Here is a 14,924-nt window from a genome sequence, read left to right as displayed (position 1 = left end):
GAGGGGAGCTTGTCCAGTAATCAATCATGGATCACTGTTTTCTCAGACGAATTAAAAGTAAAAATAAACCAGATGCTGATATTTCAAGTTCAGAAGAATAGGACACATGTAGTCTACAATATCTGATCAGTTTATTTAATCGCGTTCCCAAGAATGGTTGATCATACAAACAAAACATCACAGGGACATTCTGAATTTATTGATGGAAACTACACGCACTCAAAAAATGCTTGTGTGGTATTTGTCTTTTACACGAGGTTATTTTGACAAAAGTACATAAAAGTTGTAGACTGAATTTATATTAGAATCATCATCCAATACAGATTATTTCAAATGAATAGCAAACTGTCACACAACCGACTGTCGCTCCTTCATACAGCTTGTCACAGGGACACTTAATCTGTACCGATAAGGGTAAAATAGGAACTCAATATGAGCTCAAAATGTATCCTCCAATATACTTGTACATTTCATCCAGCTATTTCAACACCAAATTCTCAGCTCGGAAGAAAAACATTTTTTTCCACTCAACAACCACTAACTTCCTGTCTGTTAGCACTAAGGCAGAAAATATGAGTCATGGGTTCTCTTCCGTTTCCTCTCTGTTTAAGAAAAGTGGATCCCTGCAGAGTTGAATGCATGAAGCAGCCTGTGGAGAGAGCAAACACTCCTGATTACACAAGCCGGACAGAAATGTATCTCAATAAGATTGTTATTTAGAAGTTCATCTTACACCATGAAGTCATCAATGTCCATGGACCTGGCTCTCTTCTCCCCGAAATCAACCTCCTGCAAAACACTCTCTACCTTCTTGCTGATGCTGAAGTCTGCAGGCACTTCCTGATGAGACGGAACAAAAGATGTGGGATTCAAACTGGCTGATGAGAGATCTTAAATCGTCAGTTCTGATGGAGTCCAACAAAACATTGAAGACTATGACTCACCACGTTGTGTACAGAGCAGTGAATTCTGTAGTTCTTCTCCAGCAGCTGTTCGACCGCCGTGGATCTGGAAATTTTAAATCAACATGATCGTCTGTTTTATTTTTCACAGGCTCTTTTAACAGACCGCACTTGGATTAGGCCAGCAGTGTTTGCAGGAGGGAGGTACTCACTTAAAAGCTGCATTGAGGGTTTTGTTTTTCCTGACAAAGGCTATTCTGACCAGGCCATCCCACTCCTTACAGGGGAGAGGACACAAAACGTCAAACATGTACAATCTATCTCCTGTTAGACTATTCAAAGAGACAAAACTCACCTGGAAGTTCACTGGAGGAGGAGGATTCTTTGGTTCTATCCTGACGACACTGGACTCCACTTTTGGCGGAGGACGGAAATTATTCTTTCCAACCTGATCAAGAGGAAACATCAACACTGATACAGCTGTCGCAATGCTGGATAGTAAGATTCTGTGGTATCTAAAGAGTAGCTGTTAGGCAAACATCAGTGAGTGCACACTGACCTTCATGAGGTGGTCTACTCGAGCCAGTAGTTGTGTGTTGATGGACAGTCTGCAGTACAGCTTGTCTCCAGGCGTAGCGACCAGACGCATGGCAAACTCTCTCTGGAACATCAGCACAGCACACCTGACCACAAGAACAACAACACAAAAGAGGGGCTGGATAAATACTCCACATCAACGTAAGAAGAGCAGTTAAAAACTCTGAGCCGGCCTCCTGGCTTACCTGAAGAAAGGTCGATGCAGCAGAAGCTTGAAGACAAACGGTGAGGAAATCTGTGCGAACAAAACAACTTTTAAATGTATTGAATGACATAAAATAAACTTTGTGCACTGCAGAGGAAACGTGTCTGTACCTGGTAGGGTAAATTAGCCACACAGACGTCAAAGAAGGGCAGATCTGTTTTAAGAACGTCTCCAACTAATATCTGCAGCTTGGTCTGCATGGGTCTGTTGGAAACACAGCGTCCTTTTCAAACATCACATGCTGAATTCTTTACAGTAATAGCAGATCATGCACATATATGTGGTGGCCCAGTGCAGCTGCCCTCACTCACGTGCACTGTACTCTTTTCTGGAGCTCAGCCACTAATCTGCAGTCCAACTCACAGGCCACCACCTGCAAAAAAACATTTACTGTTAGGATTGATGATCCCAGTGACAGTGAAATATTAAAGCATGAGTGTGGATGCTGCAAATGTTCACAACAGAAGAATGTGAAAGAAATGTAAACAGCAAAAAAAGTGTTTTCATGGATTTGCACCATTGGACTTAATTCAAAGCTAGCAGAGCTAAAGTTGAACGGTAACCTTCTTAAAACTAAATAAATAAGTGACGTGGGAAACATTTTCAAGACGTAAAAGTTAAAAAATAACAATCTAGAGTTAAACCAAACGAATCCCATCACTCTTATGCTGTGTGTTTAAAATGCTTTAGGAGTTCAAACAAGTCCATGGGTCTGACCCCAGGACAAGGACAGGAGCATCATCATGTTAAAAACTAACATCACATTTAAGTAACACATTACACCATCTCATCTTGGCAATTATTAAATGCAAAACATAAATGCCTGCCAAAATGCAGTTTCACAAATGTAACATCGAAGAGAATACAAGGCTATTAAATGTATTCTGTGCAGTCTATCCTTGCCTGCAGTGGTTAGTACACAGCGCACTTTTAACGACCTCTGAGCCATTGCAGAAACTCTGATCCAACTATAACAATTGTTAATGCAATATTTGATTTCACTTTAAAGTTTCCAACTAATTACTTTGAGGTCTTACAGTATCAGTCTCACCTTTTTGGCTTTTTCCAGCAATTTCACTGTCATGTTACCCGTACCAGGTCCCACCTCCAGAACCACATCTGTCGGCCTCAGTGCAGCCTGAAAAACAGCCACAAACAAGGCTTAGGAAAACTGTGCATCGGGATTGTCTATGTACAGTCTATGTTTAAAAGAAAAATCCTTTAACTTCTCTGTACAAGAGTGCACTCATACAGCATACCTTCTCAATGATCCCATTGACAACTAATGGATTCTTCAGGATGTGCTGGCCGATGCCGGTGTTGAACATGATCCCTGAAACAGATGGGATTGGGACAATTTGTACCGAGTAAAATAGTTTATTTTAAAACATTTCTATTTAATTGCCTACATCCACGGCTGACAACCCCTTCTATTATGAGGCGCTTTATTATGGATAAGCTTTTGACAATGCCACATTTCGCAAGGTTTTGTCCTGGGGGCCAGAACCTCTCATTATATTTCTGTGTAAGTTGAAAGTGAATCCTTGGGGTGGATCAACAGCTTTGACATCATGTGGGGTACACTTTACATCCCCCCAAAACAGAAGACACTCGCCATGTCCACAAATACGTTAAACAATGTTGGGTATAAATGCTTAGTGCGGGTAAATCGTGGCATAATAAGTATCTCTGAGTTCAGTTTGGCGTGATGATCACAGAAATAGCTGAGCGTTAATAAAATACGTAAACACATAATTATTAACACAGACGACAGACGTGACATCAGTTACATAAACGGGTGGCCTTAGACATTGGTGCGGTAAAGAGGTTGAAACGGCTTACGTGTTTCGTGTCAATATAACGACAAACTTTCACTTTAATGCCCATTTTCTTCCAACAGCTGAGCGATGTTTGCTATGATGCTAAGGCTAACTCCTTCCTGAGAGACATACCTTGGTTTTTGACCTCCTGGTGCTGCCTGCTTTTCTTCTCTGCCCTTACCTTCGGCATGTTTATTTGGTTTTACTCCGAAAAAGGTCGAGAAATCTTAATTCAAAACAATAACTTAAAGTATATCTGTGGGCAGTGTAAACACGTGTGAAACCCTTTTTCTTCTTCACTGACGGGATGCAAATTCTTCTGTACTGATCTCGTGCGTCGCCCTCCTGTGGTCGTCGGCTACATTGCTTAATAAATAAATCAACACTGGTTTGAACAGTTTTAATAATAATAATAATAATAAATTGTATTTATAGAGCGCTTTTCAGGACTCAAAGACGCTGTACAATATTTAAAATCAATACTAAAAAAGAACATAGAGAAATGTACGTAGTTCAAACAAGTCAAAACAAAGCAACAGTACAAACACAGATTAAACGCTAACTTAAAAAGGTGAGTTTTCAACATTCTCAATGATTTATTTGACAATACAAAACAGAAACATGTAAATACGAGTAAAAGAGATCCCCTCTTTAATCGGAGATGGGAAATTCCTCCAGTGTCATGGCAATGTCTCGAAGTTTGGGATCATCCAGCCAGTTGACTTTACAGGCCAAAAGGATTCCCTGAGGGGAAAAAAGGACATTAAAACACTAGCTCAAATATCCTTGAATGTGTAGTGTCGTTTTCTCTTCTAAAATGTACCCTGAGGACGTTCTGTGTCATGATGGTCATCTTTTTATATTTCTCCAGGTTCTTCTGGCCTTTTTCCAGCGCAGTTTTGTACTTCTCTGTGTCTGGGTGCTGTTTCTTGGACATCAACTCTTCCATCTCTTTCATTTTCTCATGTGTGAGCCGCTTCATCTCTACACACACAGATAAGAGAGATAGAGAATAGAGAAGTGATATGTAAAACAATAAAAAAAACACGAGATAGAGGAACAACTTAATCACAGTCTATTTGTGATTTTCTTTTTTTTTTTTTAAACTTTAACTCCAAACCTACCAAGCCTCTTCTTCTGTATTTCTGTGATGTCATCTTGAAGCTTTTTTGACTCCTGTGAACAAAGGCAATTAAGATTAATGATCAGAACATCTCTGCTGTATTATAATTTGACTTCATATGTCTTGACTTGGGGCGGTAGACAGCGATAGTGTAAAGAGGCATTATCCTCCTCTTAGTATTAATAAGTCTTAAAAAAATGATAAACTAATGCTATATAACTACTGAGTATTTATATATTTATTGATTATAGAACCACAAACTGTACCAACAGTAATTAAATTAATTAATAATTTATTAAACATTTCCAAGTTGGTATTGTCAGTATGTTCTCCAGGAAACCAGTGGTAGTGGTAGTGGGTGTTGGGCTTATCTATGCCCACTTACATTATTTTACCAACACTAAACATTGCTTTATTTGAGTCCTGGGCCTGTAGGGGGTAAAATTACCACCACATACCTGTTGGACCAGGCTTCCAGGAACAAGCAACACTCTTCTCAACTCATTTTGTATTCATAGACAGCAGCATAATCTCATAGAGAGTGGCACAATGCCACTTAATCAGATGTCAAGCGCAGTTATGAAACAACTCTAGATGTGCAATTGTTTTATACAAGGTAATATGAACACTTAATAAAAACATGATGGATGGTAAGGCTGCTTACCTGCTGAACCTGTTTGATGTGTGAACAAAGAGCCATGCAGCGATCACTCACAGCTTTCAGGGTACTGAGAAGACACAAGGGTATGACATAATCAACAAAAACATCAAAATAAATGTATGTCAGGAGTTTTATGTTGTGAGTTTACTTACTCTGCCTCAGAATCATTCTGTTTAAGTTTTTCTCCAATAGCGTGCCACATCTGCATTCTGAAAGACACCAGTGAAATCAATATGACAACTTAACCAAGTTCACTCTTTATGTTTTTTCTATACTATTACATAACACAAAAGCTTGGGTTTACCTGTGCAGGGATAATGAGCTGTTAAAATGAATTGTCTTGATTCTTTCCAGCTCACTGAGATAATCTGGCCTGCAACATTTAATGTTAAATTGATGTATCAGCATACATTTTTGTCAATATAAAATGTTTCATATTTGGTTCAAATTCTAAATCCACATCAGTGGACGTAACTCAAATACTCACAGGTCTCTCTCAGCTTCAGATGTGCTGCATGATCGCTTACTTTTTCCTGTAAAGGAAACTTGCTATTAATGCTTTGTTTCTAAACTCAATGAAAATACAATAATATGCATATAATGAACATAGTTGCATACCAGCATGGATCTGAACAGCCATCTCAAAGCATTGATTGGACATCTGCTGTTTCATTCTGAAAAGACAGTAGTTTCAGCAATTATTAGGATAATAATCATTGCCCTCTGACAAGAGGTGTGTCCTTTAATCTGTGCATTGTACAATTTGATAGATATTTGGTCTTAAACACCGGCGTCACGTGAAATTTGTTAAATAAACCAACAACAACAACAACAACAACAACAACAACAACAACAACAACAACAACAACAACAACAGTAAACTGAATATTAATGGTATTATTTAAGCAGATTTGATGGGAGAACCTCAGCATGTCTGCGGGTGAGGTATCCTTCTGTCCGGTTGAGCAGTCAGGAGCAGGAGCACCATTCAGTGCCGCAGCCTCCACCTTGTGATTGAGGGTCCCCACAACGTCAGATGGGTCCATCACAAAACAGGGAAGGTGCCTGGAGGGATAAATTGGTAAATTAAAGTCTGTCATATTGCCTGGGATTGATTGCGCTTTGTCTATAAAAATGGACATAAAATAAAGGACATAAGATTACATTTACAAATAGCATTTTAAATGTGTTGCTGGCCGAGGAACAGCTCATTCTGACCGCTTCACAAACTGCTCCGTAGTTTAATAATGTACTTTAACAATAATTCTTTACAATTAGTAAGATGATATAATTAGAAAAAATCTTTCAGGAATAACTTTCTCTTGTGAAAGAGGCCTCTAGAAAGTATTGTATTGCAGGAATGCTGTTGTGTGTGTAGATACATTTGCCTCTGATATTATTGACATTTAAGTATCAGGAAATGGAAATAGTGTTACTTAATACTGAAGTAGGCTACCTTTACCCCATAAACTATATCTAAGTTCATGAATAGTAATAACTTATATATTGGGGGACCTTACGCATTAACGCTAAAACGAAAATGGATGGTTAATTTATCCTACCTTGTTTAATGAGCTGACGTTGCTGAAAAGTCAAAAGATATTCAAAGCAGCGGTACAGAATTAACCCTGCTAACTATCAGATATGTGGTTATCACTTACTACACCTATTGTTTAAAAACTTAAAAATAACTTCTCAAAAGCTTTCAGCAACTGTCACAAGTTTGTCTGTCCATAAACGCCGTTAAATCGGTCACCCTTTTTTGTTTACATCCGTCTTCAGCTCGAAACCCCGCCAGGAAGTGACGTCAGTGCACATTACAGTTCTTTTGTAACCACACAGCGCCCCCTTTAGGCCAAGATGCATAGTTAGAAGTTTATGTAAAATCGCCCGGAGCAAAAGGGTTCAAAAAAAGCCTCGTCATTGTTGAAGAGGTTGAGGTGTCCAAAGGTGACTTTGAATTAAGTATTGTGCAATGCCAATGTCCAGACTTTATGTAACACATGATTTATTACTGCTCATTTCCAAAATGTAAATATGCAAGTACATAACTACAAATTCAGTATCTTGTAAACTGACTTACTCGGCTAATTATTCATTACAGATTTTAATTCTGTCAAAGTAAATAAAAAGTTATCCACAGTTAAATAAAAAAGAAATCATATGAGATACAAATATATTTCAAAATGTTTTAAATGTGCATAACAGCCTAAAAAATACAAAGCATATGTATTTTTTTCAAGAATGTTTGGTTAAATATGTGGGAGAATTCTCTCAACTTCCAACTTCAATGTCTGCTCACTCTCGTGAGATCATAGTGCTCATTTCGTCATGACGCACAATACAGACCGTTCACAACTGCGCAGGCTTGATCAGAACGTGGCGGAGAGCCGTCCAAAATGGAGAGCAAGAAGAGAAGGGTATGAGAAATATACGCAATTTAACTTATAAACAATCAAATCAAGACTTTGTTCAGGCGTGTGCAAAATGCCTAGTTTGTCTTGTCTGTGGTATATATTTTAAACATTGACATTTTCTAAAAACATATTTTTATGTTTTGATAAAACGTGTTTTATTATTGTAACCAAGTAGCCTACTTACATATATATAACTCTTTAATTATTCTGTTCAACATTGCAAGACAATAAAACCATTCCCAGGAAGCTTGACAAAGCCTCCTTTCAGATGAGCACAGTGCAGCTGGTGGTCTTTTATTTGATTACTTCTTCACTATGAATGACTTTGGCTACCTCATGTGTGCTTGCTCTCAGGGTATCTTGGAGCGCCTGAATGCCGGGGAGGTTGTTGTAGGTGATGGAGGTTATGTACTGCAGCTAGAGCGACGTGGCTATGTGAAGGCGGGACACTGGACACCTGAAGCAGCCGTTGAACATCCTGAAGCAGGTACATGTTACTGACTCATCAATTAACGGGACATGAATTCTTTGCAAAGCACTTCGATTATCAGTTAATCTGCATATCAAATCTCTGTGTACTCCACAAAAGCCCCTCTTTCTATGTCTTCTCTCAGTGCGGCAGCTGGCCAGAGAGTTCCTGAGAGCAGGAGCTAATGTGATTCAGACATTCACCTTTTACTGCAGCGAGGATAAGCTGGAGATCAGTGGCAATGTCACCAACATCACTGTCAGTAAATAAAATTTTAAAAAAAGTACATTGTGAAAAGTACCCTCACATCATTATGTCTCCATTCTGCTCTCGTCTGATTCAGGGGGCTCAGATCAATGATGCAGCCTGTAACCTGGCCAGGGAGGTTGCAGATGAGGGTGACGCGTTGGTCGCTGGATGTGTTTCTAAGACTCCCTGTTATCTGGAGAGTCGCAGTGAAACTGCAGTCAAGGCCATCTTTAAGAAACAGATGGATGACTTCCTCAAGAAGGACATTGATTTCTTTATAGTGGAGGTATAAGAAGCAAACCAAAGGAATAACTATACTATAGTAATCTGTCAGTATTTTGTCTAGGTTTAATCATTTAAAACATATTTCTCCTGCAGTTTGTTGACCACGTGGAAGAGGCAGTGTGGGCAGTGGAGGTGCTGAAGACCAGCGGTAAACCAGTGGGAGCAACACTGTGCATCTCCCCTCATGGAGACATGAGCGGTGTCCCACCTGGCGAGTGTGCTGTCAGGCTGGTTAAAGCTGGTACACTAAGCTTCTGTACTTAATTTCAGCTAGGCGGGGTTCTTGTTTAAAACTTTACAATCTGAGTATGTTTTATGTGTTCATGTGCAGGAGCTGACATTGTGGGAATAAATTGCCACTTGGACCCTCTGACGTGTGTTCGTACGGTGAAGTTGATGAAAGAGGGATTAGAGAAAGCCGGACTCAAAGCCCATCTCATGGTCCAGCCTCTGGGCTGTCACACACCTGAGTGCAACTTTGGCGGCTACACCAGCCTACCTGAATACCCCTTTGGTCTGCATTTGTATATATTTATTTTGTGCACTTACTCACGTTTTCTTGCTTGTACTGTATTCACTCTCAGATGTACATCGCTTTGGACAAAAGCTTCTGCTAATTTAAGTTGTATCGTTCTAACCTTGTAACATTGTGCACTTAAAGAAATTTATGCGCTAACATTGACATGACAAAACACCTAGACTTATATATCTTACTTTCCTCTCAGCACTGGAGACCAGAGCACTTACCCGCTGGGACATCCATAAGTACGCCAGAGAGGCTTACAATGCAGGAATTCGCTACATAGGTGGCTGCTGTGGATTTGAAGCGTATCATATCAGAGCTATAGCTGAAGAGCTGGCTGCAGAGCGAGGCTTCCTCCCACCGGCGTCAGAGAAGCATGGACTCTGGGGAGCTGCTCTGGAGATGCACACCAAACCCTGGGTCAGAGCCAGGTAAGATACTTAGCAACTGTGTTAAAATTTGACGTGTATTTCACAGTTTAACAAAGACAAAAAACTAATATGTATTGCACATATAGTGGCATAGTGTTAATAGCAAAAAAGGAAATAATAGAGTGGACGTGACAGTGTGTGTTCCTGTTCAACACAATGCTGTTTACAACAAACTAAACTACCACACTTTGTTTTAGGTCTCGTCGAGAGTACTGGGAAAACCTTTTGCCTGCTTCTGGACGTCCCAAATGCCCTTCCATGTCAACACCAGCTGCTGATTATGAAAAAGATCTTGAACATTAACATGCCATCATAATCATAATAATAGTGATGAATAAAGCATGACCAGCACATAATGGTTTCAGTCGTCAGTAATTCAACAGTTTTTTTCTCATTTTCCTGTATCTTTACGAATAATCTCTAAACTTTATAACCAATTTTACGTGTTGTTCTTATTCTTCTGGCCTAACTGTAAAAATTCTGCTTCGACTTTTTATACTTGTTGACTTTATTTTGGTAAATTGTTAATATGCTGATGAATATTTTAATAAATGATACATGAATAAAACTTTTCTCTTTTTTCCCCAACATGTTTTTGTAAATATTGAACGTCTATACTTGTTACTGTTAATAGACTTAGTAAGTTTTAAAGTGACAAAACAGAACTTAACTTTAACAGCTAAGTTTCATACATAATGCACATTATCTGAAGTAAAACATCGTTTCTAATGTCTCTACAGGAACTCAAATACTGAGTGTTTTTTTTTTCTCTGAATTGATATTTATTGTTTTAAATAAAATTGTATATGCTGATAATTGTTGAGTATGTTGGGAGATAATAGGAACATCCGGGGGCGGGTCGTATAGAGGTGGAGTGTCGCTGTCCTAGGCTATACACCAAGCTGCGCCTCTGCAGCTGCAGCTTCCCGGAGTTGTGACTGGTCAGTCTCAACGGTCGATTACCTCTGCGCAGACAGTGATCTCACTTTCTTTCTTAATTTGCGAGCTAGCCGGGACGTTATCTACGATGCAGAGCAAGAGGAGGGTAAGTCAAAGAAACACATCAAAGTTTTCTAGCGCTTGTTTAGACCTGAGCAGGTGGCCGGCTGAGTCTTGTCTCATCTAGTTTGTCCACCTTTATGAGGCTATAACGTGAACACCTCAGCAAATGAAAACCTTACACTTAATCTAAAGAAAGTGACACGTGCAGAAAATGAAATACAAAGTGTTGGCATCAAATTCTAAAAAGTAGCCTACACTGTGAGCTCTTAATATTTACCACACGCTCACAGTTTTGTCACTGATGTATTCAGAGTAAGAAATAATAAATGAAAACACATATTCAGCTCATCGGAACATGGCCGTGTCCGGAATCCTAATTAAGAAAGATTAGCAGGGCAATGCTGTCAAATTAACTATTCAGAATATTATTCCTTTGGCTGTGGAGCAGTGATAAAGAGACCCCATGTGTCAATGGTGACAACTGCTTTACACGCTGTATTATTTATTGAGGATGTATTGTAAATCTTAAAACGTAACTATTTTGAGTATTTTATCAAATATGCTACACTGTGAGAGACAGGCAAACTGTCAGGCTGCATCATGACAATCCTGTTTGAGGCACTTCATACCTGAGTTACCTGATCTTTTAACTGCAGCACCAAGAGGACATTTGTAAATCTACCACCTGCATGTGTTTGCTCTCAGGGTATCTTGGAGCGCCTGAACGCTGGGGAGGTGATTGTAGGTGATGGAGGTTATGTACTGCAGCTGGAACGACGTGGCTACGTGAAGGCTGGACACTGGACACCTGAAGCAGCTGTTGAACATCCTGAAGCAGGTATAAATGCAATGGCTGGATGAACTGGATAGGGCCAACATAAATCCACTCCACAATTAGCAAATAATGATGGTAATGAGAGTTTCCAATAAGTAACAAATTTGTGATAAATCAGGTTTCCAAACTCTGTTAGCACTGGTTTAAACCAGGACATTTTGGACCCTCTCTTGGTAATCCAGCCTTACCACTGCCACACATCACACAGAAGCAGCACTCTACTCTGTCATTTATTAACCTCACAGAGTTGATTTGTATTAAGCCCTTTTATTTGTGCAGAATCTACCCGCCTGAGTTTTTCATTTAAGCCACTCCCCTGCCTCTCTCTCTCAGTGCGGCAGCTGGCCAGGGAGTTCCTGAGAGCGGGAGCCAATGTGATTCAGACATTCACCTTCTACTGCAGCGAGGATAAGCTGGAGATCAGTGGCAACGTCACAAACATCACTGTCAGAGCAAACTTTTATAGTCAAATAAGAAAATCTAATGACACCAATCCTCTGTTGAAATTTGGTTCTTGCAATCTGCTCTCGTCTGATCCAGGGGGCTCAGATCAATGATGCAGCCTGTAACCTGGCCAGGGAGGTCGCCGATGAGGGTGGCGCGTTGGTCGCTGGGGGCGTGTCTCAGACTCCCTGTTATGGGAAGAGTCACAGTGAAACTGCAGTCAAGGCCATCTTTAAGAAACAGATGGATGACTTCCTCAAGAAGGACATTGATTTCTTTATGGTGGAGGTATGATTTGAAAGAGAGATTTGATGTAACATGCTTTGACCAGTTATCAGAATGCTTGATCTCAACATTGGATCAAATGAATTAATAATGTAATCATGAGTTTCTATCAAATGTATAGACACACAAAGTTAGAAACCGCCTTATTGTCTTAGCCAAGTGTAACAGATTACAAGCATATTTATCCTGCAGTACTTCGAGCATGTGGAAGAGGCAGTGTGGGCAGTGGAGGTGCTGAAGACCAGCGGTAAACCAGTGGGTGCAACACTGTGCATCTCCCCTCAGGGAGACATGAACGGAGTCCCACCTGGGGAGTGTGCTGTCAGGCTGGTTAAAGCTGGTACACTAAGCTTCTGTACTTTATTTAAGCAAGTCTGAAATCATGTTTAAGCTTTACAGTCTAAGTATGTTTTATGCGTTCATGTGCAGGAGCTGACATTGTGGGAATAAATTGCCACTTGGACCCTCTGACGTGTGTTCGTACGGTGAAGTTGATGAAAGAGGGATTAGAGAAGGCCGGACTCAAAGCCCATCTCATGGTCCAGCCTCTGGGCTGTCACACACCTGAGTGCAACCACACTGGATACCTCAGCCTACCCGAGTTCCCCTTTGGTCTGCATTTTGTCTTTATACAAAAATATAGAGGTTGTGATATTGTTGTTTGTGTGCAAACTTTGTCTTATATATCAACTAATGAATAAATGTTGATTCATAAGTATGGTGCTTGTGCATTTTAATATTTAAACTCACCATATGTGCAACAACATCAATTAAACAAAATGCCTGGACTATTAAATATTTGACTCTGATTTCAGCACTGGAGACCAGAGCACTTACTCGATGGGACATCCATAAGTACGCCAGAGAGGCTTACAATGCAGGAATTCGCTACATAGGTGGCTGCTGTGGATTTGAGCCCTACCATATCAGAGCTATAGCTGAAGAGCTGGCTGCAGAGCGAGGGTTCCTCCCACCGGCGTCAGAGAAGCATGGACTCTGGGGAGCGGCTCTGGAGATGCACACCAAACCCTGGGTCAGAGCCAGGTAAGACTGAGCAGGGACAAGGCTTCTCAAACATTTTGACAAAAGCGAGCTAACAGTAGCGCAAGTTTGCAGTCAGAAAAATGTGAAATAATAGAGGAGAAAAGGTAACAGGGAAAGTGTGTGTTTTTCCCAAGTAATCTATCAGATTTGTCTCAGGGCTCGTCGAGAGTACTGGGAAAACCTTTTGCCTGCTTCTGGACGTCCAAAATGCCCTTTGACGGCCACACCGGCTGATGAATGAGGGAGAAGATCATCAGATGTAGAAATCAAATATACCAACACAATCACCTTTACCCTAAAGTCTGTACTTTAATCTAAATTAATAACACATTTTACAAAAGAAAAATCAATTTTCCAATATTTCTAACTATGTTGGTTTTTTAACACACAGTGCTATGTTTGAGGAACCAGCCCAACCATTTATATACATGTATTGCAGAATGCCCAATGATTGATCTGTGCACTCAATGTGAAAAAAATACCTTTTCCTGATGTGATCTTCTGCCTTTTAAATAACTCAAAATAAACTTCAAACTTCTAAAATGTATGGTTACATGTTTTTGTATACACTGTCTAAATACTGGAGCTTCACAGTTATCTTCTCGTTCACTATACCTCACACACAGCTCAACTCTTCCTGGTTATCATTATCAGCATGTCACTTATTAACGTGAATCAAGGCAAACGTTAGGTTAAGTAAGGATAAAGGTTGTGGCGATAGTAGTGTAATAAACATGACTATTCTGTATAAAAAGGTAAATATTTAGCCACTGCAACTTGTAGGCCTAATGATTGGTCTTTCCCTCTCCTCCCTCACTTTCTCCTACACTCTTTCTTTCTTCTCTGAGAACAACTGGAAGACTCACACAAAGGTTTAAAGCCCTGCATTGACAATTTTCTGACAACTTTTTGCATAAGATTAAATATTCTTTAATTGTTCCCCTGGGGATTTTTCTCTGGACTAACTGCACTTACATGTTCCCACAATTTGAAAGTCACAGGTGTCACTGAGATTGCAACTTCGATTGCTGGATCCAGAGTCCAGAGTGCTAACCATACAGTTAAGAGGGTTAAGAAGGATGGAGTTAGTGCGAAAAATATTTCACTTTGCTTTATCAGATCATGCCAGCGCCAGTTAGCCTTTAGAAATTATTTTTAAAGCAGTGCCAATGTCATTTAGAGGTTAAATATCTGATATAATTAACATATGTTTACCTTCATCCCTCAAAACCATAATGTTCGACCAACATTTGAACACAGATCACTGGACAACAGTCCAAGATTTGGGACACATGCTGTATGTCTACCACATCAGCTAATCCTTGCCCCACAAATTGGTCTTCGCAGAAGATTAAGGAACATCAGTAGATCATTGTTTCACTTGATGATTCGCACGAATTTAAGTAAAATCAGGCTTTAGGTTTGTATTGTCACAATATTGTCGCTGTCTTTTCTTTTACAGCTGTTTTCCACAGCAACTCAACCAGATGGCTTAAGGTATCTTTCTGTGGAGTTTTTAAGGCACATTATTATAGCTTTGTGCTAATATAAATTTCAGGGTTACCTTGCTTTTTTGGTCTACATCTTTTCAAAAATATATCATTCTTTAAATTGACTGGCCAGATCATTTTA

General features: G+C 39.8%; 4 protein-coding genes across 4 annotated transcripts; 2 read left to right on the top strand and 2 right to left on the bottom strand.

Annotated features, from left to right (window-relative positions):
- Window positions 1-127: 127 nt before the first annotated feature.
- dimt1l (DIM1 dimethyladenosine transferase 1-like (S. cerevisiae)) lies at window positions 128-3,823 on the bottom strand. Its single transcript, XM_069683273.1, has 12 exons — window positions 3,657-3,823; window positions 2,964-3,037; window positions 2,756-2,842; window positions 2,016-2,077; window positions 1,815-1,908; window positions 1,685-1,734; window positions 1,462-1,585; window positions 1,258-1,350; window positions 1,115-1,179; window positions 945-1,008; window positions 734-840; window positions 128-649 (listed from the first exon to the last, which is right to left on the bottom strand). The coding sequence occupies exons 1-12, from the start codon at window positions 3,712-3,714 to the stop codon at window positions 607-609; spliced, it is 921 nt and encodes a 306-aa protein (XP_069539374.1). The 5' UTR covers window positions 3,715-3,823; the 3' UTR covers window positions 128-606.
- Window positions 3,824-4,112: 289 nt separating this feature from the next.
- cenph (centromere protein H) lies at window positions 4,113-7,073 on the bottom strand. Its single transcript, XM_069683697.1, has 10 exons — window positions 6,871-7,073; window positions 6,233-6,373; window positions 5,927-5,982; window positions 5,796-5,841; window positions 5,613-5,681; window positions 5,461-5,517; window positions 5,312-5,375; window positions 4,649-4,700; window positions 4,348-4,508; window positions 4,113-4,268 (listed from the first exon to the last, which is right to left on the bottom strand). Exons 2-10 carry the CDS (start codon window positions 6,352-6,354, stop codon window positions 4,176-4,178), a joined length of 720 nt encoding a protein of 239 aa, XP_069539798.1. The 5' UTR covers window positions 6,355-6,373; window positions 6,871-7,073; the 3' UTR covers window positions 4,113-4,175.
- Window positions 7,074-7,663: 590 nt separating this feature from the next.
- Window positions 7,664-10,213, top strand: LOC138610304 (betaine--homocysteine S-methyltransferase 1-like). Its single transcript, XM_069683040.1, has 8 exons — window positions 7,664-7,728; window positions 8,080-8,212; window positions 8,340-8,452; window positions 8,538-8,729; window positions 8,822-8,969; window positions 9,060-9,242; window positions 9,454-9,682; window positions 9,880-10,213. The coding sequence occupies exons 1-8, from the start codon at window positions 7,708-7,710 to the stop codon at window positions 9,983-9,985; spliced, it is 1,125 nt and encodes a 374-aa protein (XP_069539141.1). The 5' UTR covers window positions 7,664-7,707; the 3' UTR covers window positions 9,986-10,213.
- Window positions 10,214-10,662: 449 nt separating this feature from the next.
- LOC138610588 (betaine--homocysteine S-methyltransferase 1-like) lies at window positions 10,663-13,554 on the top strand. Its single transcript, XM_069683374.1, has 8 exons — window positions 10,663-10,727; window positions 11,390-11,522; window positions 11,853-11,965; window positions 12,060-12,251; window positions 12,441-12,588; window positions 12,678-12,860; window positions 13,064-13,292; window positions 13,449-13,554. The coding sequence occupies exons 1-8, from the start codon at window positions 10,710-10,712 to the stop codon at window positions 13,531-13,533; spliced, it is 1,101 nt and encodes a 366-aa protein (XP_069539475.1). The 5' UTR covers window positions 10,663-10,709; the 3' UTR covers window positions 13,534-13,554.
- The last annotated feature ends 1,370 nt before the right edge of the window (window positions 13,555-14,924 follow it).

This window comes from Semicossyphus pulcher, unplaced genomic scaffold (genome assembly GCF_022749685.1).
Source record: "Semicossyphus pulcher isolate SPU_LCO1_2020_fin unplaced genomic scaffold, fSemPul1.0.p SCAF_6, whole genome shotgun sequence".
In the NCBI taxonomy this organism is placed as follows: Eukaryota; Metazoa; Chordata; class Actinopteri; order Labriformes; family Labridae; genus Semicossyphus; species Semicossyphus pulcher.
The sequence above is the reverse complement of the archived record's forward strand: the minus strand, read 5'-3'. Positions and strand labels throughout refer to the sequence as shown.